A 26,203-nucleotide genomic window follows, 5' to 3' on the forward strand; every position below is an offset into this window, starting at 1 on the left:
GTTTCAGGCTTGTTTTCTTACAGGTAGACCAGGTATCCTCAAGGCCTCACCACTGGAGGACTCGGAATCTTGGCCCCAAAGATACTAATAGACATCTGCGTGCTAAGCCCTAGGACCTGTGAGAATGGTATGTGGCAAAGCAGCTTTGCAGCTTTGGACAACCAAGGAGGACCACCCTAGATTTTCTATGCGAGTTTAATCTCACCAGGGCCCTCATAAGAGGAAGGCAGCAGGCCAGAGTCAGAGGACAAGATGTGGCCACAGAGGTTGGGATGGATGGGAGTGAGGCTGCTGCAGGAAACGGCCGTGAACAAAGGAGTGCTGGCACCTCTGGAGGCTGGCACAGGCGGGAAGCGGGTTCTGGAAATGAAACACAGCCTCTGCCAACTCCTCCATCTTAGGACCTGTGTCCTCCAGAACCGTAAGACAGCCAATGTGTGTTATTTTACTCCACCACGTTTGTGGTGATTAGTTCCAGCAGCCAGAAGGACTCACAGCCACCCGCTGGGGGACCCACACTAAGCCATGGTGTTCCCCCCTTGTGTCTTTATTGCTTTTTTCCTATAATTAGGTGGTTATGTTCAAAGTAGCTTCCTGCATTGTTCCGTGAATTCATGGCTATATATTTTATACTGTGATGATCACGTCTCCTGCACATCAAACACCCAAAAACCAGAGGACTTGTCATTCATCACTGCAGCGTCTACATGGCCTTTTCCAGGATACATTATGAAGAAAAGTTTGTTAGATAAATATGTGAGTAAATGTGTACAATTGATATAGCAACTTTTAAGGAAAGACATTAGAATAAGGGGGAATTGAGCCTTACCATATCTGAGGGGTTAGTTACTGTATATTTATCATTATTTTCTAAATGTAAAATGAAATGGACTCACTTCTTGTTTATAATGGGGGCTTTGGAATAGTATGGTTCACCAGTGTAAAAATAGATGCCATCCCAATGTAGTCACAAGGGTGCTTATAAGAGGGAGGTGGAAATCAGGGCCGGAGAGGAGAGAAGAGGAGAGGAGAGGAGAGGAGAGGCGGCACTGGAGGCTCTGGAGGTGGAGCACAGGGCCTCCAGCCAGGGTATGTGGGCAAAGGCCCAGAAATGGGTTCTCCCTTGGGCTTCCACAAGGAAGGCAGTCTGCTGATGCCTGGATTTCAGCCCAGTGAGACTGACTTTGGACTTCTGCTCTCAAAAGTGGTAAGATGATAAATTTGTGGACTTTTAAAATTAACTAAAATAGAAAAGGACAAAAATCAACCTCTCCAATAGGTAATGAGTTCAACTATTGAATGAAATTAGTATTATTCCATATATATATATATATATATATATATATATATATATATATATACATATGTAAGCAATAAGCTTAGCGTTAACATAAAAAATAGATGCCATAATGCCACTTGTTTGCAGGAAGTAAAAATTTGAAAGTGAACACTGGAAACTGTTCTGCAAAGCTGCCCCCAAATGACCCCTTTGCTCCTAAAACAGACCTCCAGCTGCCGTGTGCCCATGGTCTTGCTCCTTGATCTGCAGTGTCCTGCACCATCCACACTCAAGCACGCTCTGACACCCGGGCACCACGTCCCTGCAAAGCCTGTGAGAAACCCACTGGACCAGAACCTGAAGTTTTATCAAAGTCTTGGTGGTTTCCACGCACAGCAAAAAGAAACAGACTTCTAGGCTTCCATGTGAGAGTGAGACGGCCTTCCTCTCTCTCCACCTCCCCGCAAGCAGAGCTACCCAGGGACCCTCTGTGGCTGAAAAACAGAGAAAGTTTGCATGGCACAGACACATTCCAGGACTGGGCAAATGGTTTGGGGAGCTGGTTTTCAAATGCTCCTTTACAACCCTCTAGGAAAACAAGGTGTGGTGCTTTCCTTTCCTCGCCATTTCTCCAGCAGCACTCTGAGGTATGTAATACTAGACAGCACGACCTTACTATAACAAAATGCCAGTGAGTTGCGTCCTGAGCCCAGGAGGCTTAACTAATCACTAACCTTGAAACGTACCATCTCACAGTGTTTAAAAAGAAAGCTGGGCCAGGCGTGGTGACTCACGCCTGTAATCCCAGCACTTCGGAAGGCTGAGTTGGGCAGATCACCTGAGGTCGGGAGTTCAAGACCAGCCTGACCAACATGGAGAAACACCATCTCTACTAAAAATATAAAAAATTAGCCAGGCGTGGTGGTGCACGCCTGTAATCCCCGCTACTCAGGAGACTGAGGCAGGGGAGTCGCTTGAACCCAGGAGGCAGAGGTTGCGGTGAGCTGAGATTGTGCCATTACACTCCAGCCCGTGCAACAAGAGTGAAACTTTGTCTAAAGAAAACAAAAGAAAAAAAAGAAAAAGAAAGCTGAGGCTGGGTGTGGTAGCTCACACCTGTAATCCCAGCACTTTGGGAGGCCAAAGTGGTAGGATCACTTGAGGTTGGGAGTTCAAGACCAGCCTGAGCAACAAAGCAAACCCTGTCTCTACAAAAATAAAAAATAAAAATTAGCCAGGCAGCTACTCAGGAGGCTGAGGCAGGAGGATCAGCAGAGTCCAGGAAGCTGAGGGTGAGATTATACCGCTGCACTCCAGCCTGAGTGACAGAGTGAGATCGTGTCTCAAAAAAATAAAAATTTTTAAAAAAAAAACCTGAATATCCCTGGTGCGTTAAAAGGAAGATACTACATTCCGGTAAGAGTCAAGGCCACGTCTGGAGCCTCAGCGCTGATGCGTGCTTCTTGCCATGCTGAGCCAGGCAAAGTGCGCGCTGCACCTGCTCTTTCAAAGACAGTGGTCTCAGAGCTGACGATGAGCTTTTTCCAAAGCCTGAAGATGAAAGTGTCAGAAGAATACTGTATGTTTTTTCAAAGTTATAGGAGGGTAAGGTGAGAACACAAGAATAAAAACTTAATTGCAGAGGAAAATAGAAAAACTCAGCAGGTCTGTGATGGTGGCTCTGATCTAGACACAGCAGGTGCTGCATCCAGCCTCCAGAGGCCCGCAGCCGAGGCACTGCAGAGGCTGAGTCAGAAAGGACCTAGTGATTGCGCTTCACTGCTGAGGAAAAGGTGAGAGGGGGCTGACAGCAAGTAACAGGACCCGTGTTTCATTCCTCCCTTTTGACATGGTATGACGGTAACACCCCCTGACCACTCCCTAAAGAGATGAGGAAGAGGCCAGGAGTGAGGCTCGTGTAGGTAGAGGACACAGGGTCTGATGCAAAATCACCCTAAAATATTCTCTAATCACCAATTGGTCCCCGCTATGACCAGGAGTTTGTGGTGGCCTCAGGTCTTCCCTAAGGGTCACTGTGCTTCTGGTGCTCTTGGACAAGCCTCAAGCATGACCTGGCATCTCTCGAGTGAACAAAAGCCAGTGCCCAGGCAGCAGGGAGGCCTCTACACACCTCCAGCGGTAGCAGAAGCAAAAATCATGATAAAAATCAGGTCAGCGTGCAACTCATGGATTTTAGCTCATGCCCCAAAAAGCAGGGTCTCTTGCAAAGACTCTGAGACCCTGACCCATGACGCCAACCGAACGGGGGTTCCCAAGCACAGTATCTGCTAGGGGTCGAATTATGCTCCCCAAAAGATATGTGAGTCTTCACCCCCCCAGTACCTCGAAATGTGGCCTTGTTTGGAAATAGGGTCATTGCAGATGTAATAAGATGAAAGTCGCCAGGGTGGCCCTGATCCAATATAACTGCAGCTCTTAGAACGCCATGTGAAGACGGAGGCAGAGACTGGAGAGAGAATCCCACCAGCCAAGGAACACCAGAGGTTGCCAGCAAAGCACAGAGGACAGGGAAAGGATGGGACAGATTCTCCCGAAGAGTCCCCAGAAGCAGCCAGCCCTGTGGATGCTGTGATCTCAGACTTCCAGCTCCAGAATGGTGAGGGAGTGAATTTCTGCTATTTAAGCTGCCCAGTGCATGGAACTTTGTTACGAGGCTCCAGGAGACTAATCCAGCACTGAAGCCAGAGGGGCTGTATCCATAACGGACCGGAAGGCCTTTCAAATCTCTTCTGTGAGCGTCATGTCCCACCACTTGTGCCTCCGGCCAGCTCCGTGCTTCTAAGCCAAACAGCCAGAGTTACTTTTCTTAAAAATATAGACACGGAAAATGGAGATTAAGATGGCGGATAGGAGGCAGGACTGGCCTGCAGGTCCTGCTGGAACAGACAGAGCAGCATGTGCAGAGACCCACATCGTGAACTTCTGTTCCAAGAACTACCACAGCAACATACCAGGAAAGCCTAGAGAATCCATGGACCCTTTGAAGGAACTTTATCGCTGCTGTGGGCTCCGTGAGACGCTGAAAAACTGTGAGTCGGCCTGCCTTCTCAGTGGGGAGGGCAAGTTCTCAGCCCAGGTCACCGGCTGCCTAGAAATAGACTCGGTGCTGCTGGGGACACAGTGGGAGTGAGACCAGCCTTTAGGACTGTGGGCTGCGTGGGAGCAGGGTGAGGCCTGTGACCGCCGCCTTTACCCCACTTTCCTGGTGATCTGTGTGATGCAGCAGAGGCCCCCTGCGAACACAGCTCCATTGGCCTGGGAATCACACCCCCATCCCCCACAGCAGCCACGTCAAACCCTGCCCAAGGAGAATCTGAGATCAGAAACACCTAACCCTGTCCCACCTGCCTTGGTAGCCAAAGACGAAGGACATAATCCCTTGGAAGCTCTACAGCCCTGACCACCTCTGGAGAAACCCGAATACTTCAAAGGTGACCCGAGGGCAAGCTTCTCTTCTCCCTATACAACCTCAGCTGATGCACTCCTGAAAGCACCACCTCCTGGCTGGAGTTCAACCAACACAAAACCAGTGCACTGAACAAAAACACAACCAAGGACCCTCACAGATTCCACTTCACTCCCTGCTACCTCCACTGGAGCAGGTGCTGGTATCCACAGCTGAAAGACCTGAAGACGGATCACATCACAGGACTCTTTGCAGACATTCCTCAGTACCAGCCCAGAGTCCAGTAGCTCTGCTGGGTGGCCAGATCCAGAAGAGCAAAAACAATCACTACGGTTCAGCTCTCAGGAAGCCCCATCCCTAGGGGAAGGGGGAGAACACCGCATGGTGCTCCCCATGTGGTGCACCCCATGGTGCATGGTAATATGGTAATATGACAAAACAAGGTTCTTTAACACCTCCAGCAGATCACCCCAGCACACCAGCAATGGATCCAAACCAAAAGGAAATCTCTGAATTGCCAGAAAAAGAATTCAGAAAGTCAATTATTAAGCTAATCAAGGAGGCACCAGAGAAAGGTGAACTCCAGCTTAAAGAAATAAAAAAAAAAAAACATGATATACGAAATGAAAGGAAAATTCTTCAGTGAAATAGCATAAATAAAAAAACAATGACAACTTCTGGAAATCAAGGACACACTTAGAGAAATGCAAAATGTGCTGGAAAGTCTCAGCAATAGACTCAAACAAGCAGAAGAAAGAACTTCAGAGCTCAAAGACAAGGCTTTCAAATTAACCCAATCCATCAAAGACAAAGAAAAAAGAATTTTAAAACATGAACAAAAGCTCCAAGAAGCTTGGGACTGTGTTAAGCATACAAATCTAAGAACAACTGGTGTTCCCGAGGAAGAAGAGAAATCTAAAAGTCTGGAAAACATATCTGAGGGAAAAATCAAGGACAGCTTCCCCAGCCTTGCTAGAGATCTAGACATTCAAATACAAGAAGCTCAAAGAACATCTGGGAAGTTCATCACAAAAAGATCATTGCCTAGACACATAGTCATCAAGTTATCTACAGTCGAGATGAAGGAAAGAATCTTAAGAGCTATGAGGCAAAAGCATCAGGTAACCCACAAAGGAAAACCTATCAGATTAACAGCAGATTTCTCAGCAGAAACCATACAAGCTAGAAGGGATTGGGGTCCTATGTTTAGCCTCCTTAAACAAAACAATTATCAGCCAAGAATTTTGTATCCAGTGAAACTAAACTTCATAAATGAAGGAAAGATACAATCTTTTCCAGACAAACAAATGCTAAGAGAATTTGCCACTACCAAGCCAACACTACAAGAACTGCTAGAAGGAGCTCTAAGTCTTGAAACAAATCCTCTAAATACACCAAAATAAAGCCTTCTTAAAACATAAATCTCACAGAACCTATATAGCAATAACACAATGAAAAAATAAAAACCAAGGTATTCAGGCAACAAATAGCACAATGAAAAGAACAGTACCTCACATCTCAACACTAACATTGAATGTAAATGGCCTAAATGCCCCATTTAAAAGATACAGAGTAGCATAAACTTAAGATAAAGAGGTGGAAAAGATATTCCATGAAAATGCATACCAAAAGCAAGCAGGAGTAACTATTCTTACATCAAACAAAACAGATGATAAAGCAACAGCAGTTAAAAAGACAAAGAAGGACATTATATAATTATAAAAAAAGTAGTCCAACAGGAAAATATCACAATCCTAAATATATATGCACCTAACATTGGAGCGCCCAAGTTTACAAAACAATTATGACTAGACCTAAGAAATGAAGAGACAGCAACACAGTAATAGTGGGGACTTCAATACTCCACTGACAGCACTAGGCAGGTCATCAAGATGGAAAGTCAACAAAGAAATAATGGACTTCAACTATACCCTACAACAAATGGACTTAACAGATATTTACAGAACATCCTGCCCAACAACTGCAGAATATACACTCTACTCCTCAGCACATGGAACATTCTCCAAGATAGACCATATGATAGGCCACAAAACAAGGCTAAGTAAATTTAAGAAAATCAAAGTTGTATCAAGTACTCTCTCAGACCACAGTGGAATAAAATTGGAAATTAACTCCAAAAGGCAGGCTCAAAACCAGGCAAATACATGGAGATCAAATAACCTGCTCCTCAATGATTGTTGGGTCAACAACAAAATCAAGATGGAAATTAAAAAATTATTTGAGCTGAACAATAATAGTGATGCAACTTATGAAAACCTCTGGGATACAGCAAAGGCAGTGCTAAGGGGGAAGTTCATAGCATTAAATGCCTACATCAAAAAGTCTAAAAGAGCACAAATAGACAATCTAAGGTCACACCTCAAGGAACTGGAGAAACAAGAACAATCAAAACCCAAACCCAGCAGAAGAAAAGAAATAACAAAGATCAGAGCAGACCTAAATGAAATAGAAACAAAAAGAAAATACAAAAGTTAAATGAAGCAAAAAGCTGGTTCTTTGAAACAATACATAAAATCAATAGATCATTAGTGAGATTAACCAAGAAAAAAAGAGGGAAAATCCAAATAAACTCAATTAGAAACAAAATGGGAGATATTACAACTGGATACCATAGAAATGCAAAAGATTTTTCAAGGCTACTATGAACACCTTTATGAGCATAAACTAGAAAATCTAGAGGAGATGGATAAATTCCTCAAAATATACAACCCTCCTAGATTAAACCAGGAAGATATAGAAACTCTGAACAGACCAATAACAAGCAGCAAGATTGAAGTGGTAATTTTTAAATTGCCAACAAAAAAAAAGTCCAGAACCAGATGTATTCACAGCTGAATTCTATCAGACATTCGAAGAAGAATTGGAACCAATCCAATTGACACTATTCCACAGGATAGAGAAGGAGGAAATCCTTCTTAAATCATTCTATGAAGCCATTATCACCCCCACACCAAAATCAGGGAAGGACATAACAAAAAAAAGAAAACTATAGACCAATATCCCTGATGAACATAGATGCAAAAATCCTCAACAAAATACTAGCTAACTGAATCCAACAGCATATTAAAAAGATAATCCACCATGATCAAGTGGGTTTCATACCAGGGATGCAGGGATGGTTTAACATCCACAAGTCAATAAATGTGACATATCACATAAACAGAATTAAAAACAAAAATCACATGATCATCCCAATAGATGCAGAAAAAGCATTTGACAAAATCCAGCATTACTTTATTATTAAAACCCTCAGGAATATTGGCATAGAAGGGGCATTCCTGAAGGTAATAAAAGCCATCTGTGCCAAACACACAGCCAACATTATACTGAACGAGGAAAAGTTGAAAGCATTTCCCCTGAGAACTGGAACAAGACAAGGATGCCCACTTTCACCACTTCTATTCAACATAGTACTGGAAGTCCTAGCCAGAACAATCAGACAAGAGAAAGAAATCAAGGGCATCCAAATTGGTAAAGAGGAAGTCAAACTGTCACTCTTTGCTGATAATATAATTGTATACCTAGAAAACCCTAGTAAAGAGGAAGTCAAACTGTCACTGTTTGCTGATGATATAATCATATACCTAAAAAAACCTAAAGACTCATCCGAAAAGCTCCTCTAACTAGTAATTGAATTTAGCAAAGTTTCCAGATACAAAGTTAATGTACACAAATCAATAGCTCTGCTACACACCAACAGTGACCAAGCTGAGAATCAAGTCAAGAACTCAACCCCTTGTACAATAGCTGAAAAAAAAAAACAAAAAAAAACTTTAGGAATATACCTAACCAAGGAGGTGAAAGACCTCTACAAGGAAAACTGTAAAAACACTGCTGAAAGAAATAATAGATGACACAAACAAATGGAAACACATTCCATGCTCATGGATAGGTACAATCAATATTGTGAAAATGACCATACTGCCAAAAGCAATCTACAAATTCAATGCAATTCCCATAAAAATACCACCACCATTTTTCACAGAACTAGAAAAAACAATTCTAAAATTCATATGGAACCAAAAAAGAGCCCACATAGCCAAAGCAAGACGAAGCAAAAAGAACAAATTTGGAGGCATCATATTACCTGACTTCAAACTATACTGTAATGTCATAGTAACCAAAACAGCATGGTACTTGAATAAAAATAGGCACATAGACAAATGGAAGAGAATAGAGAATCCAGAAATAAAGCCAAATATTTACAGCCAACTTATCTTCAACAAAGCAAACAAAAACGTAAAGTAGGGAAAGGACACCCTATTCAACATATGATACTGGGATAACTGCCTACCCACATGTAGAAGAATGAAACTCATTCTTCATCTCTCACCTTATACAAAAATTTACTCAAGATGGATCAAAGACTTAAATCTAAGAACCTGAAACAACAAAAATTCTAGAAGATAACATTGGAAAAACCCTTCTAGACATTAGCTTAGACAAAGAGTTCATGACCAAGAACCTAAAACGAAATACAACAAAAACAAAGATAAGTAGATGGGACTTAATTAAATTAAAAAGCTTCTGCACAGCAAAAGAAATAATCAGCAGAGTTAACAGACAACCCACAGGGTGGAAGAAAATCTTCACAATCTATACATCCAACAAAGGACTAATATTCAGGATCTGCAAGGAACTCCAACAAATCAGAAATAAAAAATAAACAATCCATCAAAGTGGGCTAAGAACATGTATAGATAATTCTCAAATGCCAAAAAGCATATGGAAAAATGCTCAACATCACTTATTATCAGGGAAATGCATATCAAAACCACAATGCAATATCATCTCACTCCTGCAATAATGCTCATAATTTAAAAAAATCAAAAAATAATAGATGTTAGCATGGATGCAGTGAAAAGGGAACACTTTTACACTGTTGGTGGAAATGTAAACTAGTAAAACCACTATGGAAAACAGGGTGGAGATTCCTTTAAGAACTAAAAGTAGATCTACCATTTGATCCAGCAGTCCCACTACGGGTACCTACCCAGAGGAAAAGTCATTATACCAAAAAATACTTGCACATGCATGTTTATAGCAGCGTAATTTGCAAATGCAAAAATATGGAACCACCCCAAATGCCCATCAATCAATTAGTGGATAAAGCAACTGTGGTATATATACCATGGGATACTACTCAGCCATAAAAAAGAATGAAGTAACGGCATTCACGGCAACCTGGATAGAAATGGAGACCATTATTCATAGTGAAGTAACTCAAGAATGGAAAACCAAACATCGTATGTTCTCACTCATAATTGGGAGCTAAGTTATGAGAACACGAAGGCATAAGAAGGATTCAATGGACTTTGGGAACTCATGGGAAGGGGTTGGGGGGGTGAGGGATAAAAGGCTACACACTGGGTACAGCGTACACTGCTTGGGTGATGGGTGCACCAAAGTCTCAGAAATCACCACTAAAGAACTTGTTCATGCAACCAAATACCACCCGTTCCTCAAAATCCTATTGAAATAAAAAATAAATTTTTAAAAAATTAATTTAAAATATATATATATATATGGGGTCCCATCAGTGTCCTGTTTAGAAGTCCCAAAAGGCTTCCAGGAAAAAAGAATACAATCCAAGTCCTTGCCATGGCCTCGAATCCTGACACCACACTCTCCTCTCCATGTGTATCTCAGGCCAGCCTGGGCAGCCCCAGGCCTGCACATGGTTCCTGAAGCCAAGCCCAGCTCAGGCTTCCTTGGTCCGGCCATGCCAGGGTCTGTCTGTCTGTCTGTCAGGGACAATCCACCCCCGGTCTTGCTGTTTGGTTTCTTCTCATCAGTCAGGTCGTGGCCTAAACATGGCATGGGTAGAGACATCTACAGTAACCATGCCCCATGCCTCTGCTGGTATGGCCCACCCAGAACAGTACTTACCCCCATGTGAAACCATCTTGTTGAGTTGGTTGTTTATTTGCGAGGATGCTAAAATATAAGGTTCGTGCTGTCTTCTTTTTCATGGAATCCTGGTGCCCAGCACAGGGCCAGGCACACAGTTATCACTCCCCAAACTTTGCCCGAAGAATAAAAGGAGAAGGGAGGGTGAGGCGGGGGCATATCGGCTTGAGCCACCACGTGTGTAGCTGACAGTGGAGGAGCCCCAGGCCACCCCCGCCCATGGATATCCATGAGACTGTTCATCATTTCAAGAAGGATGTTGCTATGTATACCCTATTAACTTGGAGATAGGCATTTATGTGGCTAAATCCTCACGTAGAATGAGCTTTCCCAACACAGGAGCTGTGTCCTATGCATACTCAGTCCCACGTGCCTGGCGCAGTATGTGGCCTGAGACTGACACCCAGCTTGTGTTCACAGCCGTTTCCTCAAGCTGACTGAATTCTCACCTTCGCTTTCTTTGGAAATGGTTTTATAGGGTTTGCTCCATCTGTTCTACATAAGACAGAAGTGAGACACCAGGTTCAGGAATGAGGGGCACTCACGCCTGGCTCTGCTGTGCCCATGGGGCCTCCGCCAGAGAAGTGTGAGACTCTGGGTTCAGGGACCGGGGCACTCACGCCTGGCTGCTGTGCCCACGGGGCCTCCATGGGTTCAGGGACCAGGGGCACTCACGCCTGGCTCTGCTGTGCCCATGGGGCCTCCATGGGTTCAGGGACCAGATGCACTCACGCCTGGCTCTGCTGTGCCCACGGGGCCTCCGCCAGGGACGTGAAGCAGAGGCGTTTCCTCCGCGGTGGCCACTCAATGTGCTTTGGCAAGTGGGATGTTTGGGTTCTACATCCTGGAAAAATATGTCTTCATGATTCCCTGGAGAATTTTATGACTCACATAAATTGCAAAGTCTGTCTCCACACCCAGCTCTCAGCTGCATGTACGTTACAAGGGTGCAAGGATCTTTTTTTCCCCATTTTATTACTTCAAAATATCTGAAGGATAACAAGCTATACAATTTTCTAACTGACACCTTGCATCTTACCGAAACACACACAGCATTATCCATGGGAGAAAATCCACTCAATAAAAAAAAAAAACCTATATATATATATAAATCTTACCATAATTATCTAAATTATCCATTTAGGATTAATAAAATATAAGGAGCTTTTGTAATTCTTGTAAATCAATAATACATCCCACCTATGACCAGATAGCAGTGAATAGGGAGGTATAATTTTTAAAAACAGCTCCATCTAAAACCCCCCAGAATTTTATGCACACATTAAGAAATTATGTTTGTCTTTCTCCAGTGTGAAGAGAGGAGAGAGATTTTGGAAAGAGAGAAGAAAGGGTCTCAGTGTGGCAGTGCAGGTCCTGTGAGTTCCACGCAGCCTTGGCCAGGGTCACGGATCAGACCCCCTGCGGCCTCCTCAGGAAAGCTCTGCTCCCGGGATGGCGTCTCAGTGGGAAGCCAGGCTGCTTCTGAGGTCTCGTAGGGATTGCATCTATGGGAGGTGGGCTCCCTCACATGTGGGTGAGGAGGGAGATGACAGGGACATGGAGGGACAGACAACGTGGCCAGCACCCTCTGTGTGACCAGAGATGCCTGTAGCACCGAGATGAGGCCTGAACAGAAGGAAGGGACTGAGCCACCAGGTTCGACCCATGACCTGAGTGCATTAGCCAAAAATAAAAAATCTGCCCCCATTGTTGAGTACACTGGGGGAAATCAAGGATTCTGGGAGGAGAAAATAAGTCTGTAGAAAAAGCCTTTGTTTTAAATTCCCGCACTCATTAGTTCTCTGCTATACTTAGCAAATTACATCACCTGTGATGCCTCGATTTCACCACCTGAAAAATGGGGGAAAACTAATAGACCTCCTGCCCACTTCCCAGGGCTGAGGGAGGGTGCGAGGCGTGGAAAACAGGCGCACATCAAGTCGGGTTATTTCACAGCCGGTCCTCTGCAGGCAGGAGGAGAGCCATGCCACCAGTCCTCAGGGGCTCAAACCTGGGAGGCCTTACAGACGCCCAAACTGGATCTCATCGCCTTCTCCAACCTGCTGCTCCGCACACTGGACACAGAGAAAACGGAGCTTTCATTGGGTCTTTTGCTTCATGATTTAGCAACGACCTCAACGCAGAAGTGATTCTTGGCTGTGATCGGATGAGCACAATTTTTTTTCTGGAGAACCGGCGTTTTCTTTATGAGACCCCACCCCCCATAAAATCACCAGGCAGCAGAGGTGGTTACTGCTCTGCGCCAGAGGCTACAAGGAAGCCCCCACGGGCCATTTGCTGGTGCGCACTCCCTGGAGCCATGCGTGAGGAGGCAGCGGCGAGTGCTCCGCTCCAGGCTCCCGATTTGGTGCTCTCAGACCACGGGACACGGTCTCCAGCCGGTGCCCACGATTTGAGAGAATGTTCGCATTTGCACTGAGTAATCCTCTTCTTCTCGGAAAGAAAGCACTCTGGGAAATGCGCAAAGGCGGACTTTGTTACAGAAGCAGAAAAATGAGGATCCTAGACACTGAAAAGAGCTATAAACTGTCTTCATCTGCCCAGGAATGACAAATGACAAACACTCAGTGAGAAAGGAATAACCAGAAGGAGAGATGTCTGCAGATGACAAGAGCCAGACTTCTTGTCTTTTGTGGATTCTTGCAAATAATTACCACTTACACATCAAATGATATGCTGTCCCAATCTTCTTTACAAAATCATACACTTTTCTTCTTTTCTGCCTCAATAAATGCTAACGTTCCATGAAGCCAATGTTATTCTCGCCCGCCCCACAGTGCGTCTAAACACAGATGGGCCTGCATGGCTTAGCCACATCACCCTCTTTCCAGAAGGCATGATGCTTACCCTACCCTTTTCTAGCATTTCTGCAAGGACTAAAGTGATTCTTGTCTGCTGGACAGAGAAACAGTAAGAAATACAAATGCAAATAGACTGCCGTCATGGTGACTTATGTAACACCAGCTTTTAGAGACGCCACAGAGACAGATTCACAGGAGGTAATGAGCAGGGCCTGGAAGATTATTTTATCAATCTTCTTTCAAATCTACTAGTGATTTCTTTTAAACTGTAATTGCATTGCTCTTAATTGCTTCACTATTGCCTGGGCTTCATTATTCACCTTGTCTCACTTCTATTCAAACCAGTTTAGATTGTTTTTCTTTCCGATTTTTATGAGAAACAATGGAACTCTGTCTGGATTGCAGAGACATGAGAGGCAATGTGGCCGCACAGGCAGTTTAGCCTGTCCCGGGCCATATCCTGCTGAAGCTTTGGCCCAGAGCTCCTGAACACACCCGGCCTGGCTCTCTTTCACGCTTTCTGCCTGTTGCCACAAGTCTCTTCCTGACCTTTTTCCTCACCAGGGGACTCGTCAGGGGTCCAAGCAGCAATGGCTCGGCAACTCCAGGAGCTGGGCATTGGAGGAGGCCACGGTGACACACTCAGGAGCTCATCCCTGGGCTGTCCACGGGCCCCTGGATGTCCCTGTAAGGAGGCTGCCTGCCCAGGCCTGAGGGTCCCTCTGTGACCTCTCAGCTGGTGCTGTCTTCAGCATCCTCCTTGGCTCAAAGAGACTGTCATCTGGCAGCCGAAACCCTGTGATCCCCGTGTGGCTGTGTCCTGCCAACTGATGATGACAGCAGGAAATGCCACCTGCCCTGCCCCCCGGCCCAGATACTTGATATTCTGCTATCAAAAATAGAGTAAAATTTGAGAGGAAAGGGAAAGTACCCCAGTAGCCACAAGGAAATAAAGTGGAATCACACTAACATTTTTAATAACACCTGGATCTGGTTTTATAAAGTTGACCTAACAAGAAAATGCTCCTATTGTTATTAATAAACATAACCCTGAAATGTAAGCACTTTAAAAATCCATGCAACAGGGCAGGTGTGGTGGCTCCCGCCTGTAGTCACAGCACTTTGGGAGGCCAAGGCGAGAGGATCATTTGAGCTCAGGGGTTCGAGACCAGCCTAGGCAATATAGTGAGACCCTGTGTCTACAAAACAAAAACTAATTAAATTCATGCAACAAATTCTAATATTTTTCAAAGACTGTTCTGTGAAATGAAAACTCACCCAAAAATCAGCTATGTGTCTAAGAACACATAGGGAACAAAGACGACAAAACGGCACAGAGACCCAGAAGCCTGGGGCTGCCTGGCGCTGCACAGACTTCGCCTCTGTGCTGTGGAAGTGGACAGGTGGGGCCTCTCCTGGCCCAAAGCCATTGAAGCTGGCTCTCCTCCTCCATCAGCACAGCATCAGCCCTCCCAACCGCCCAGCACGCAGCTCAGAGGAGGCTGGTCGAGCGCAGCCGCTGCCATGTCCTATCTCACACAGATCAATGCTCAGCATTGTGGTCACCTAAGTCTCACGAGTGTGGCTGCGAGGTTCGTTTGAGTACACTTGGCCCAACATCCAGATCAGGTTCCCAGGCAACAAGACAGCAGGTTGCCTCTAGACCCTCAATAAGTCCGCCTGGTTAGGCCTGCAGGGCAGTCCCCAGGCGAGCCACGAGCTTGTTTCCTGCACAGAGCTGTCACTTCACGGAGGCGCTCTCAACCCCAGTGCTCCTTTGCCTCAGTACACATGGCCTGCAGGAAGGAGGTAGGATGGGGAGAGCCCAGAGCCTCAGGGAGCCAGGGCCTTTCCTGCTCACAGGAGTCATTTTGCTTCTAGATTTTTCTTCCATGACTGTGATGTCGCTATACTGAGCCCCTGCAAGTAATCTCTTAAAGTAGTATTTCCTGACAGAATCTGCTGGGTTTTGTGGTTGTTGTTCAGAATATGAAGGATGCCTGCCTCTGATGCGTCAGATGAAATTAGACCAAGAATCCACCCATCCTGTGAATTTGTAACACAAACTCCCCCACATCGCTACTGCCTTCTTGAGGGAGGAGGCCGTTCCCTCAGCAATGGTGAATAAAGGTATATTGCAGTAACCCCCAAGCTCAAGAACAGACATCTTGTCTTACACCCAAGCTTCACACTGGACCTTCACCAGAACTCACCTTCTCAGAAGCTGCACAGAACCGTAACATGAGGAATCACATGCCTAGACATCATACGTGATCTATCCCAAATGCCTTCCACACTTCAAAAACTATGTGAGAAGCCTACTCCACGAAACTCGTATCAGTGAAAGTACTCACAAGTTGGAGTGATCACAGTGCCTCCTGCACTCCTCCAGGGCAAGCCTCGCTCACCCTTTTATTCTTTTCCACGAACCATAATGCCTGGCCTACAGATTATCAGTAAATACTCTTGGCTGAATAAATGAATGGGAAAATTGCTGCTGACCTGAATGATTTTTTTCCTAAATAAGATGACTTTTTATCATATGTGTTCAGACTGGCAAGAGGCATGAAACGTTTATCAGTTTAGTTGCCACAAAATTTCTCTTTTTTTCAAAAAAACAACAGATAGTTGGCAAGGATGCAGAGAAAGGGAATGCTTATACACTGTTGGTGGGAATGTAAATCAGCATAACCTCTACAAAAGACATATGACAATTTTTCAGAAAACTAAAAACAGAACTACCATTTGATCCATAATCCCACTACTGGGTATCTACCCTAAGGAAAAGAAATTATTATATAAAAAAACACCTGCACTTATCTGTTTATCACAGTACAATTCACAATAGCATAGCCATGGAATCAACATAAGTGTCTGACAGCAAAGAATCTGATCAAGAAAATGTGGTACAGATACATCATGGAATACTATTCGGCTATAAAAAAGAATGAAATCATGTCTTTAGCAGCAACGTGGTTGGAAATGGAGGCCATTATCCTAAGTGAAGTAACTCAGAAATGCCGCATGTTCTCACTTATAAGTGGGACTAAAGAATGAACACACGTGAACATACAGGGGGAAGAGTTAACACTGGGCTACAAAAGGTGGGAGCGTGGGAGTGGGGGTGAGGGTGAAAAATCACAAGTTCGGTACCGTGCTCACTGTTCTGGTAAAGGCTATGCTAGAAGTCCAGAATTCACCAATACACAATACATCCACATAACAAAACTGCATTTATACTCCCTAAATCTATTGAAAGACGAAGAAGAAGACAAAGATGAAGATGAAGAAGAAGGAAAAGAAGAAAAAAGAGAAGAAGGAGAAGGAGAAGGTGGCGAAGGAGAAGAAGGGGGAAGAAGGAGGAAGGAAGAAGGAAGAAGAGGAGGAAGAAGAAGAAGGAGGAGAAGAAGAAGAAAAGAAGAAGAAGAAGAAGAAGAAGAAGAAGAAGAAGAAGAAGAAGAAGAAGAAGAAGAAGAAGAAGAAGAAGAAGAAGAAGAAGAAGAAGAGGAGGAGGAGGAGGAAGAAGAGAAGAAGAAAGAAGAAGGGTTTTGTGGTTGTGGTTCAGAATATGGCTCTTTTATTTGAGCCATAAATCCCTAATCTAGAGAAGACCTTGCAAATAACCACTCTGGAGGCCAAGAAGGATGTCGAAAGCTTGTCTCTAACAAAAGTTAAACAGCATCATAGAGTATTCAAATGACATTCATCTGCAGCTAGACTAAAAAATTCCATGTTGGGTTTTCAGCATCATCTGTCAGAAACATCAAGTAAACAAGTAATTTTCTCCAGTATTTTCTCATTCTTCCCACAAATACTGCAAATGTACCTAAATATCAAGATTATAGTTCTGCAAAATACTCCTAAAATCTGTTTGGAACTCTATTCCTTAATTTACTAAGATGCAAATATATACTGGTTTTCTATTATCCAGATACAGTAAGCATCAGGAAACAGTAATAATTTCCTCCATCTCATATTCCATTATCAAAAACAACTTTTAAAGAGGTTGGTTAGTTTCATTACATTCTATGATAGATTCACATATAGATTTCCATAAAAAAATGTAGAGGATGCGACAACTTGAGACTAGGAGCTCTTAAAGAATAAATATTGTTAATGAATTAAAGGATTTTCTGTTAGTTGTATATATGCACTTTGGGGCATATCATGTGCTATGGTCTAAATGTTTGTATTTCTCCAAAACTCATATGTTAAAATCCTAGCAATAAAGGTGATGGTATTAGGAGGTGAGAACTTTGGGAGGTGATTAGGTCTTCAGGGTGGAGTTCTCATGAATGGGGTTAGTGTCCTTATCAAACAGACCCCAGAGAGCTCCCTTGCCCCTTCCACCATGTGAGGACAAGGGTAAAGAAGGCTGGCCATGAACCAGAAAGTGTGCCTTCACCAGCCATCAAACCTGCCATGCCTTAATTGTGGACTTCCCAGCATCCAGAACTGTGAGCAGTATCTTTCTGTTGTGTAGAAGCCTCCCAGTGTGGCATTCTGCTGTGGCAGCCTGAATGCAGCAGGACATGGTGTTATGGAATCTTGTTGCTCCAACTGAACCTAGCGGAATGAAGAGTCTGCTGCACCCATCCTGGCTCAGGGCCTCGTCGTCAGCCTCCTGAAGCCGACTACTAAGTCATCACATTAGTCTGCCTGCAGTAAACACACTGAAAGTTCCCTGGAAATCCGAGTTCCTACAAAAGCCTAGAAAAGTATTCTGAAAAATGACAGCCAGTCATTTCTCTGAGACCATTGGCCTTATGAATTTGCTGGCCTTATGAATTTGCAGGGAAGGTACATCTTCCTTTCCCACCCCTACCACTTTGCAAGTATCAGATTGAGCATCATATTTTCAGGAGAGTCACTGCCTCATGTCTGCCTACCCCTTGATCTTCGTGGAACTGGCAAAAGCAGCGCCATCTACTCTTCCAGGGGATGCAAAGGCACAAGGCCAGGCCAAGCATAGTGTTCAGGAACGCAGCTGGATCACTGCGCAGCTAGAAGAGAGCCAGACTCTAGACTCCCAGATTAGCGAAAATGCACAGAACCGAAAGGCAGCTGGATAAACATAAGGCAGCTGAATGCCATTTTTCTTTATTTAACCAGTGGGCTATGTCATCGGATCATAAGATCCAGCGACACTTGGCTTAAATGTTGCATTGGTGTGCATAGGTTTAGATGGTAGTGAAATGTAGCGTTCAGCATCTGAGCAGACCATTTTCTGAAACCAGTAATGTTCATCGATCCAGCCCTTCCAGTCTGCAATATCTGCCAGCTATTTTAAAAGTCAACAGAGTTGCAAATTTTCTAACTTTTCTGGCTCCAGGTGGCATGCGGCTGAGCGACTCAGTCTTCTTAATGGCCAAGTCAATGGCCCATGGCTCCAGCTGCCTCTGAGAGTGTTTCCTTCACCAGTGGTGGAAGTGTGGCTGCGTAACTACAATGCCTTGACTACAGCCTCAACTCAGCTTTCGAATTTAGCTCTTTCCTGTCCAGTGTCTCCCTGATGGATATACTTATCTTTACCAAAATCTCCCCTTAGAACCCCAGTGTTGCTGAGGTACTTTCACTTTATTCAAGTCTAAATCTGTTTTCTGTTGCCGGGATCAGGCCCATGCCCCTGCACGGCATGAAAATGAAGAAATGCACAGCCTGCAGCAGCGAGAGCTCTTTCTTCTCTTCCATTTGATGTCCACCTCGGGCTGATAGCCTGTCTCTCTTTCCTTCTTTCCCAGTCAACCCCTACAGGCCCTGGGACTCCTCTCCGCCCACTGGAAAGGCAACTCCCCACAGATGGAATCCGCTTTTCTCCCCAGCTCTGCTGAGCACCTCATCAGACATTTTAAGCAGCTGTGTCACATGACTTCCAGTACAGGGAGCCCCACACCAGGCTTCCGTGCCAGCTGGTTACTCCCATGCTTCCTTGACTGGTACTAATGCACCATGCCCCTCGCAAGCACCCATGCCAGGAGACCATGAACTTTACCTCGATTGACAGCCTTCCTTCCTATGCTCCAACTATTCCTTTTGAGGGAGATTACCGAATATAATAAGCACATGATATGCACATGTGCATATATACACGTTCGTGCATGTATATGTATAGAGACACATAGGTCACTAAAATATTTATAGGTCACAGATATTTAATTTCAAACTTCCATTTCCCCCTTCACCACCTTCTGGGCCCAATCTCCCCAAACAAAGCAGACTACAATAAAACATGTATAGTTACTTCTTCCGCAGTGTCTTCTGTGGCAGGCTCCGCATCCAGGTTGAGATCCTCCTCTGTGGTCTGATAACAAAGGTAGATGTTAAAGATGGTTAGCATTGCCACGTGTTTGTAGGTGGCCTCATACAGGTTACTAATATGAAAAGGTGCAACTAAATATCCCGCATGGTTTCTGTAGGACATGGAAACCATATCACCGTCCCTTCCCACCCGAATTTATGTGCAACTGTGTGATGCTTCATGCCCGAGATGGATCCTTTATACAACAGGTGGTAAGTAAGGCAAGGAGTGTTCAGACTAAACATTAACTCAAACGACTAAATCAATGAAGTGAGTGTGACTTACGGCACAATCTAAAGGAGGACAAGGTGATTCTTGCCAATGGAGAAGGCGTGGATTTTCATGAAGCTAAAATACGAAAGGAGCTGACGTGGAAGCACAGAGCGACAGTGAAGGCAAGTGTGACCACTCCCATGAGAATGGAACCAAATCACAGTCCCGAGTGAGTGCTGGAAGAATGGATTCTAGCAGAGAAATGAGGCCCAGCCCATAAAACATAAAGCAAGTGTTTCTGTGGTTGGCACAAGGTTTAAGTGGAACCATCTGGGTCTGAGTCTTTGGTTTCTGCTTAACAACTTGGGGCCACCTGCTTAACCTGGGCCTCGGAGACATGGCAGTGCTTCTGCCTAGAGATGTGGGGAGAGCTCCATGGAAGAACACCAGCCAGCCATCAGCACTGGCTGCCATGCAGTAGACACGCAAAGCGAACTGCTGTCATTATTACTATTTCTAGTTTCATCTTCTCACCTAGTAGCCAGGAGATAATCATCTCTATCCAAGCTTGACTATGAATCTTCAGGGAATCATGTTTGATCTGCATTGTTTTAAAACGCAGCTTTCTCTTTCTCTATCTAATGGATTATGACATCCCAGAGAGAAAAATCATGCTTATTCCTCCAAGAGATCACAAATAAAATGGGTCAGCCAGACCTTGTGGGCTGGCTTATGGATTTGTCTTACTCATCATTCCTCCCATTTTCTTATCGTGCCCCCGAAGCATGCCCTTGGCTGCTGTAACCCCACTGAAAGCAATGATTGAAAAGTCCTGTATTTGAGACTTGCCTTCAACTTGCTCGAACATAACTCATGAAATACTACATGTTTCTTTTTCATGCTAGATTCTGCCAGGGTTTTCTGGAGGTTCTAGCTCTTAATTAGCACGTTTCCTTGTCAACCCACCCATTTATGGGTTAATTATATATCTGAAATATCTCAGAACAATGCAGAGAACTGCAAAGACTTTCCCTGGACAGTCAGATGAATCTCCCCTGGTCTACAATTTTTATAAACTGTATGCAGTGTTCTCTAGTACAATGGACCTCAGACCCAATTCAGTTCAGTTCTCTCAGACTACAGATGAGAAAACAGGCCAGAAAGTATAGCAACTCGAAAAGGTGGTTAGAGCAAAACATGAATCCAGGAATGCTCATTCTAGTCCCTGGAAATCCGATCATCAGTTGTGTCACATTTGCGTAACAGCAAGGAACTAAAGCACTAAAATCTAAACTAAATCACTAAAAAATAAGCACTAAAATCTCTTAGCAGATTTTCTGATGAGAAAAGCATGCAGGCTCCTCCTGCAAGGGTTTTAGGGCATTTAATTTGGAGTTCAGAGGCCAGATATGCTCCATGTAGCTCTGCCACATTTCTTGATACGTGAGTTATTTTAATACCATACAACATAAAACATGGACAAAACTAGAGAGTAAATTCAGACTGTGAATTTCAAAACACAGAGGATTTTGTGGATTTGGAAATTTCCTCATAAAGTTGAAGTACCTCAGGGTTAATATTTAAGCTTCTATTTTTCTGTAGAAAGAACTCTGGTTTTCTGGGTTCCAAGTAAATAGGAATTTAACACTGTCCATCCTCCACCAGCTGTGCTCTCCTGAAAAAATTGAGCTAAGAAGCCTGAAAAAAATTTATTTTGCTTCAAGGGCTATTTAATGTATCCAATTTTCCTCAAAACCTTTACCATCTGCCCTCTCCTGGGGCTGGCAAGGCAGGGCAGGTTATCAGTCAACTCAGCTCCAAGGTTATCAGTCAACTCAGCTCCAAATTCTTGCCACTTGCAAGTGCTTTCTAGGCTCATGGCATAGTTTTCAAATCATGTGAATCTATTCATTGCTGATCCATTTATGAGCAATTTGAGAAATATGTGAAACACAAGCTGCTCCTCATGGCTTTGGTCACTGGAAATAATGTGAAGACCAGAGTCCCACCTGGAATTGTAGAGCTCCTGGCCCCCTCTCTCCCATCCTTTCTGAGCCCAGGGCGGAATCCTCCCTCTGAACGAGCCCTTCATTCATGAGGGCTGAGCACCTTACAGCTTCAGCACAAGCAAATGTGCTGATGATGACCAGCAGGGCTATAGGAAGCACTAGTAAATGAGAAAAGAACTTCTAGCTAATCACTTGCTCGTTCACTAATTCAATATTTAGAAAAATTGAATCTGTCTCTCTCAAAAAAAGTAGACTTGAAATGGCCACCGCAGTAAGGGAATGGATCTTTCGAAGGCGTTGTCCTCAACACCAAGAACAACCCCGTGTACAAACAGAAGAATCAGTAACAGTAAGGAGCCCTGGTGTCATCCTTCTCCCACCCCAGGTTCTTTCCATGAGCAGCAGTATCTGGGCTGTTCCATCTAAAACAAATGGACTTCGATGTCTGTGCTATGCCCAACAATCTCTGTTAAACATCAATACATATGTCAAGCATTATTTAGTTTGACTTTCCAAGGAAACTATTCAATATGAAGCATTCAGTAAATTCTCTTCTAAAACAGAATCTCTCATTCAGTTCAAAGGTACGTTATGTGACTATCTCAAGACATACATATAAAAATAAATAAAATTTAAAATAGCATTGAATTTATAAGTACAGTGATGGGAGTAGGAGATAAGCAAACATTAAATTGGACTTTGAGAAGGTTTGGTGAGTGATTAAAAATGAGCCACGTTTAAATGCCATTTGAGTTGCTATAAACACAGAGCAGGTATATCTAATAATTTAGTAGATGTTAATAAATTTGGGGAACTTTCTCTTCTAGGAAAATGTATGTTGACCATCTCCAATTCAAATGGAGCAAATCAGATTCCGTGGAGCAGAGGTTTGCATGTCCCCAGGGAAGCGTGGAGTGAAAAACTCTCAGCAGTGATTCCTGCACACCCACCAGCCCTGGGATGGGCAAGGAACACTTTGATTTCATTATCTTTTCTGTTTATCTTTAATCACACCTCTTTATCTGACCATTCAGCCTTTTAAGGTTGCATTATCTTTTTTCGTTTAAGATCACATTATCTTTATGCTCTCTGTTCCTTGATTCATCATTGATTTTTGCCTTCTGGTTTCATCTTTCACTGTAGCAAATGGAAGGCTTCTAATTTAAAGCCACTTGTTGAAGGAAAATCAAACTGATGCAGATTAGTTTGGAAACGGGAATACTTTAAGACTTACACAGACTTTAAGAAGCATCCTGAAGTTTCCTTAAGGGCAACAATTTGTTTCTTGTACTCATTATCATTTATGTATTTACACCACACACAATGCCGTGCGTGTATACACACACAGTGTTTATCCATGTGAATACGCAACGCAGCATATACATCCACACACACTGGATACCCAACTCTCTGACCCATCATAGTCACCTAATAAACATGAGCTGATTATAGTAAATGAGCAATGCATTGGCTGCAGAGTTCGGATTCCTGCGGATGCTGTGAAAAGCGCGTTCCTTCCTGCACTCACCTCTATTTCCATAGGCTCCACCTCGATCTTTTTCCATAGTTCCAGCAACTGTGCGATCGGCATTTTTAAACTTTCCTTTTCTGCTGGTCAAGTATTGATAGTAAGAAAGGAAATAAACAGAGGCTCGGACCGGCACAGGGGGACGGCCAGACGGGATGTCAGAAGCCAAGGGACGCAGAGGCTGGCGGGTGGCGGCGACGGAGAGGACAGATCCGGCTCCCAGAGGAGGTCGTGAGTGCGGGGCCTGCGCCGGCCGGAGGAGGGACCCGGGGGGCTGCAATATGGCTGCTCGGGTGCCGTCCCCTCCCTGCCAAGCCAGGGCTCTGGGGAGCTGCTGCCGCTTCCCGCTCAGGCTGGGGCGAGGAAAGGAGGGGACGGCGCTGCGGCTTCAGAATCTGTACTGCGACTTTGGCAGAGTAAACGCTGCACTTGCAGCTTCGAATTGGATTTCCTGCCTCTCCCCCCTCCCTTCCCTGGCCACGCTCTTCCCTCCTCCCCTCACTATTTTACCTTAATTGGCTCTCAATGAGGGTGAAAGTTGAGTCTGAGGATGCTGCTGCCATAGAAACTGCATAGCAACCAAGGGCTGGGGAAGCGGGGAGGGGGCGGTGCGGCAGGTCTTTCCCCCCCCAGCCCCAGCACGCGCACACCCTTCCCCACCTCCCCAGCCTGCCGCCCCTCCCCGGAGACCCACACCGCCGCCTCCCGCCGCAGAACCAGGACGGGCGGGACAGGAACAGGGACGGAGGGACGGGGACGAGGAGAGGGCCCCACGCAGCACAGCTGCTTTCCTGCCGAGCGTTCAGGAGACTCCGGCACCTCTGGAAGCTCTGCTGACTGAGCTGCCCGCGGCTGCCTCCCCCGAGGGCTGGGGCAGCACCTCAGGAGAAGAGGGACGAAGAGGGACGACAGACAAATAGCTGGGGAGAGGCGGGGGGCGGCCCGTGGGGTCCGCTGGGCCCTACCCAGCCATGCCCAGCCCTGCCCAGCCCTGCCCAGAACAGCACTCAGGCCTCTGCGGGCCAGGATGAAAGGCACGTGGGCCGCTGGGGCTCCCAGTGGCAGGGCCTGAGGGACAGAAGCATTAATTCAAACAACGTGTATCCTGCCCCTCAGCTCCTTCAGGTCTCCACCCCGTCCTATTTCACAGGTGACAGAGTCCTGAGGCTCAGAGAAGGAACCCCCGAAGACACAGCCAGGCGCCCGCGGGAGAGCAAGGCCTCCTGGGCCACGGCTCTTTGGAAAGGAAGCGGGGAGAAGATTCCCCTCCGTTTCCCTTTTTTTGGGGGTGGAGTGGGGGGATCTCTCTTGCCTCCCTCCTTACTCCCTTCTTTCCTGGATAATGAAAGATGCGTGCGGGTGAAAGACATATTCATTTCTCCAATCATCCAAGTGCTAATCCAGAAGCATTTTGGTTCCCTCTTTTAGGAAAGGGTGTTAAAGTTAACACAATTTAATGCTGCTTTGGAAGTAAGTGTATTCATTTCTATAGCAAATTCCTTTATCTTTGAGAGAAATATCTTTTTAAAAATGGCTTAATGTTCTCCAAAATTATCAACCCCTTTTTCTTTTTCGTCTTTACACAATCACTAAGAAATTCAATTCACTGGAAAAAAAGAAAAGCCCAAATCCCAGATACTTTGTATCTCACAGCAAAGTCGAGTCCAAAGTTAACAGAGGGTTCCGCACTTGGTGTTGATTTATGACAGTCACTTTATCTTTCTACAAAATTAGGCCAGAAGGACCTGTAAAATCAATTGCATCCAGAATTTTAAAAATAGCAATATTGTTCATTTTCAAATTGGAGATTCTGTGATTGACAGAGCAGAGTGAAGGTTTTCTTGTGTTAACAATCATAAGGTGATTTTGTACATGCTGTAAAAGGTCACAGATTAAAAACAGGCAAGGCCAGGGTGGTGGCTCATGCCTGTAATCCCAGCACTGTGGGAAGCCAAGGTGGGCGGATCACCTGAAGTGGGAGTTCGAGACCAGCCTGGCCAACACAGTGAAACCCCATCTCTGCTAAAAATACAAAACTTAGCCGGGCGTGGTATCGCATGCCTGTAACCCCAGCTACTAGGGAGGCTGAGGCAGGGGAATTGCTTCAACCCAGGGGGTGGAAGTTGCAGTGAGCAGAGATCACGCCACTGCACTCCAGCCTGGGCAACAGCATGAAACTCTGTCTCAAAAAAAAAAAAGAAAAGAAATGGTTTTTGGTTTTTGGTTTTTCTGTAAAAATCCTAGGAGAGTCACTCATAAAAGACAGTGCTGAAGAGATGTCAAGCATCTTTAATCTGATGGTAAAAATGTGGACTCCTGAAGGCAATGGGAAAGAAATGAACTCAGATTCTTTACTGTGTATTTACAAAGACTCCAGCTTCTGGAAGTTTCCACAAGGGCTCTGATGTGTAAGAAGGAAATAGAGGTCCTTTATATGAGGGAGGAAAGGACCTTCGGACGGGCTCTCTTGTGATTGGCAGTGCCTCCTAGGAAACCTGAGGGAAGCCCAGCTCCTGGGATGCCATGGGTGAACAGCCTGCCAGGCTCCCTAGCAAAAAAGAGCTCATTTTAAAGGGTATCTTAGGAATTGCTGAAAATGTGGTTCATAATTTAGCATGGTTTTTTTTAACTATGCAAATATGACACTAATCAACAGACTGCACATTATTTGGGCATCTCACAGGCAAGCAGAGAAG

At 44.8% G+C, this 26,203-nt stretch overlaps 1 protein-coding gene across 3 annotated transcripts in view; it reads right to left on the reverse strand.

Annotated features, from left to right (window-relative positions):
- Positions 1 to 24,177, reverse strand: part of RPS6KA2 (ribosomal protein S6 kinase A2) — a 445,645-nt gene extending 421,468 nt beyond the window's left edge. For 2 of the 3 annotated variants that reach the window (XM_030809960.1, XM_030809958.1), the window contains exons 1-2: positions 23,508 to 23,951; positions 19,701 to 19,760 (exon numbers count right to left, since the gene is read on the reverse strand). In XM_030809960.1, the coding sequence (XP_030665820.1) occupies positions 19,701 to 19,760; positions 23,508 to 23,570 (123 nt within the window). In that variant the 5' untranslated portion in view covers positions 23,571 to 23,951. Of the gene's footprint in view, positions 1 to 19,700; positions 19,761 to 23,507; positions 23,952 to 24,017 lie in introns of those variants that run through there. The other variant, XM_030809959.1, reaches the window with a different exon arrangement.
- Positions 24,178 to 26,203: the final 2,026 nt, after the last annotated feature.

Source organism: Nomascus leucogenys, chromosome 3, assembly GCF_006542625.1.
Source record: "Nomascus leucogenys isolate Asia chromosome 3, Asia_NLE_v1, whole genome shotgun sequence".
Classification (NCBI taxonomy): domain Eukaryota; kingdom Metazoa; phylum Chordata; class Mammalia; order Primates; family Hylobatidae; genus Nomascus; species Nomascus leucogenys.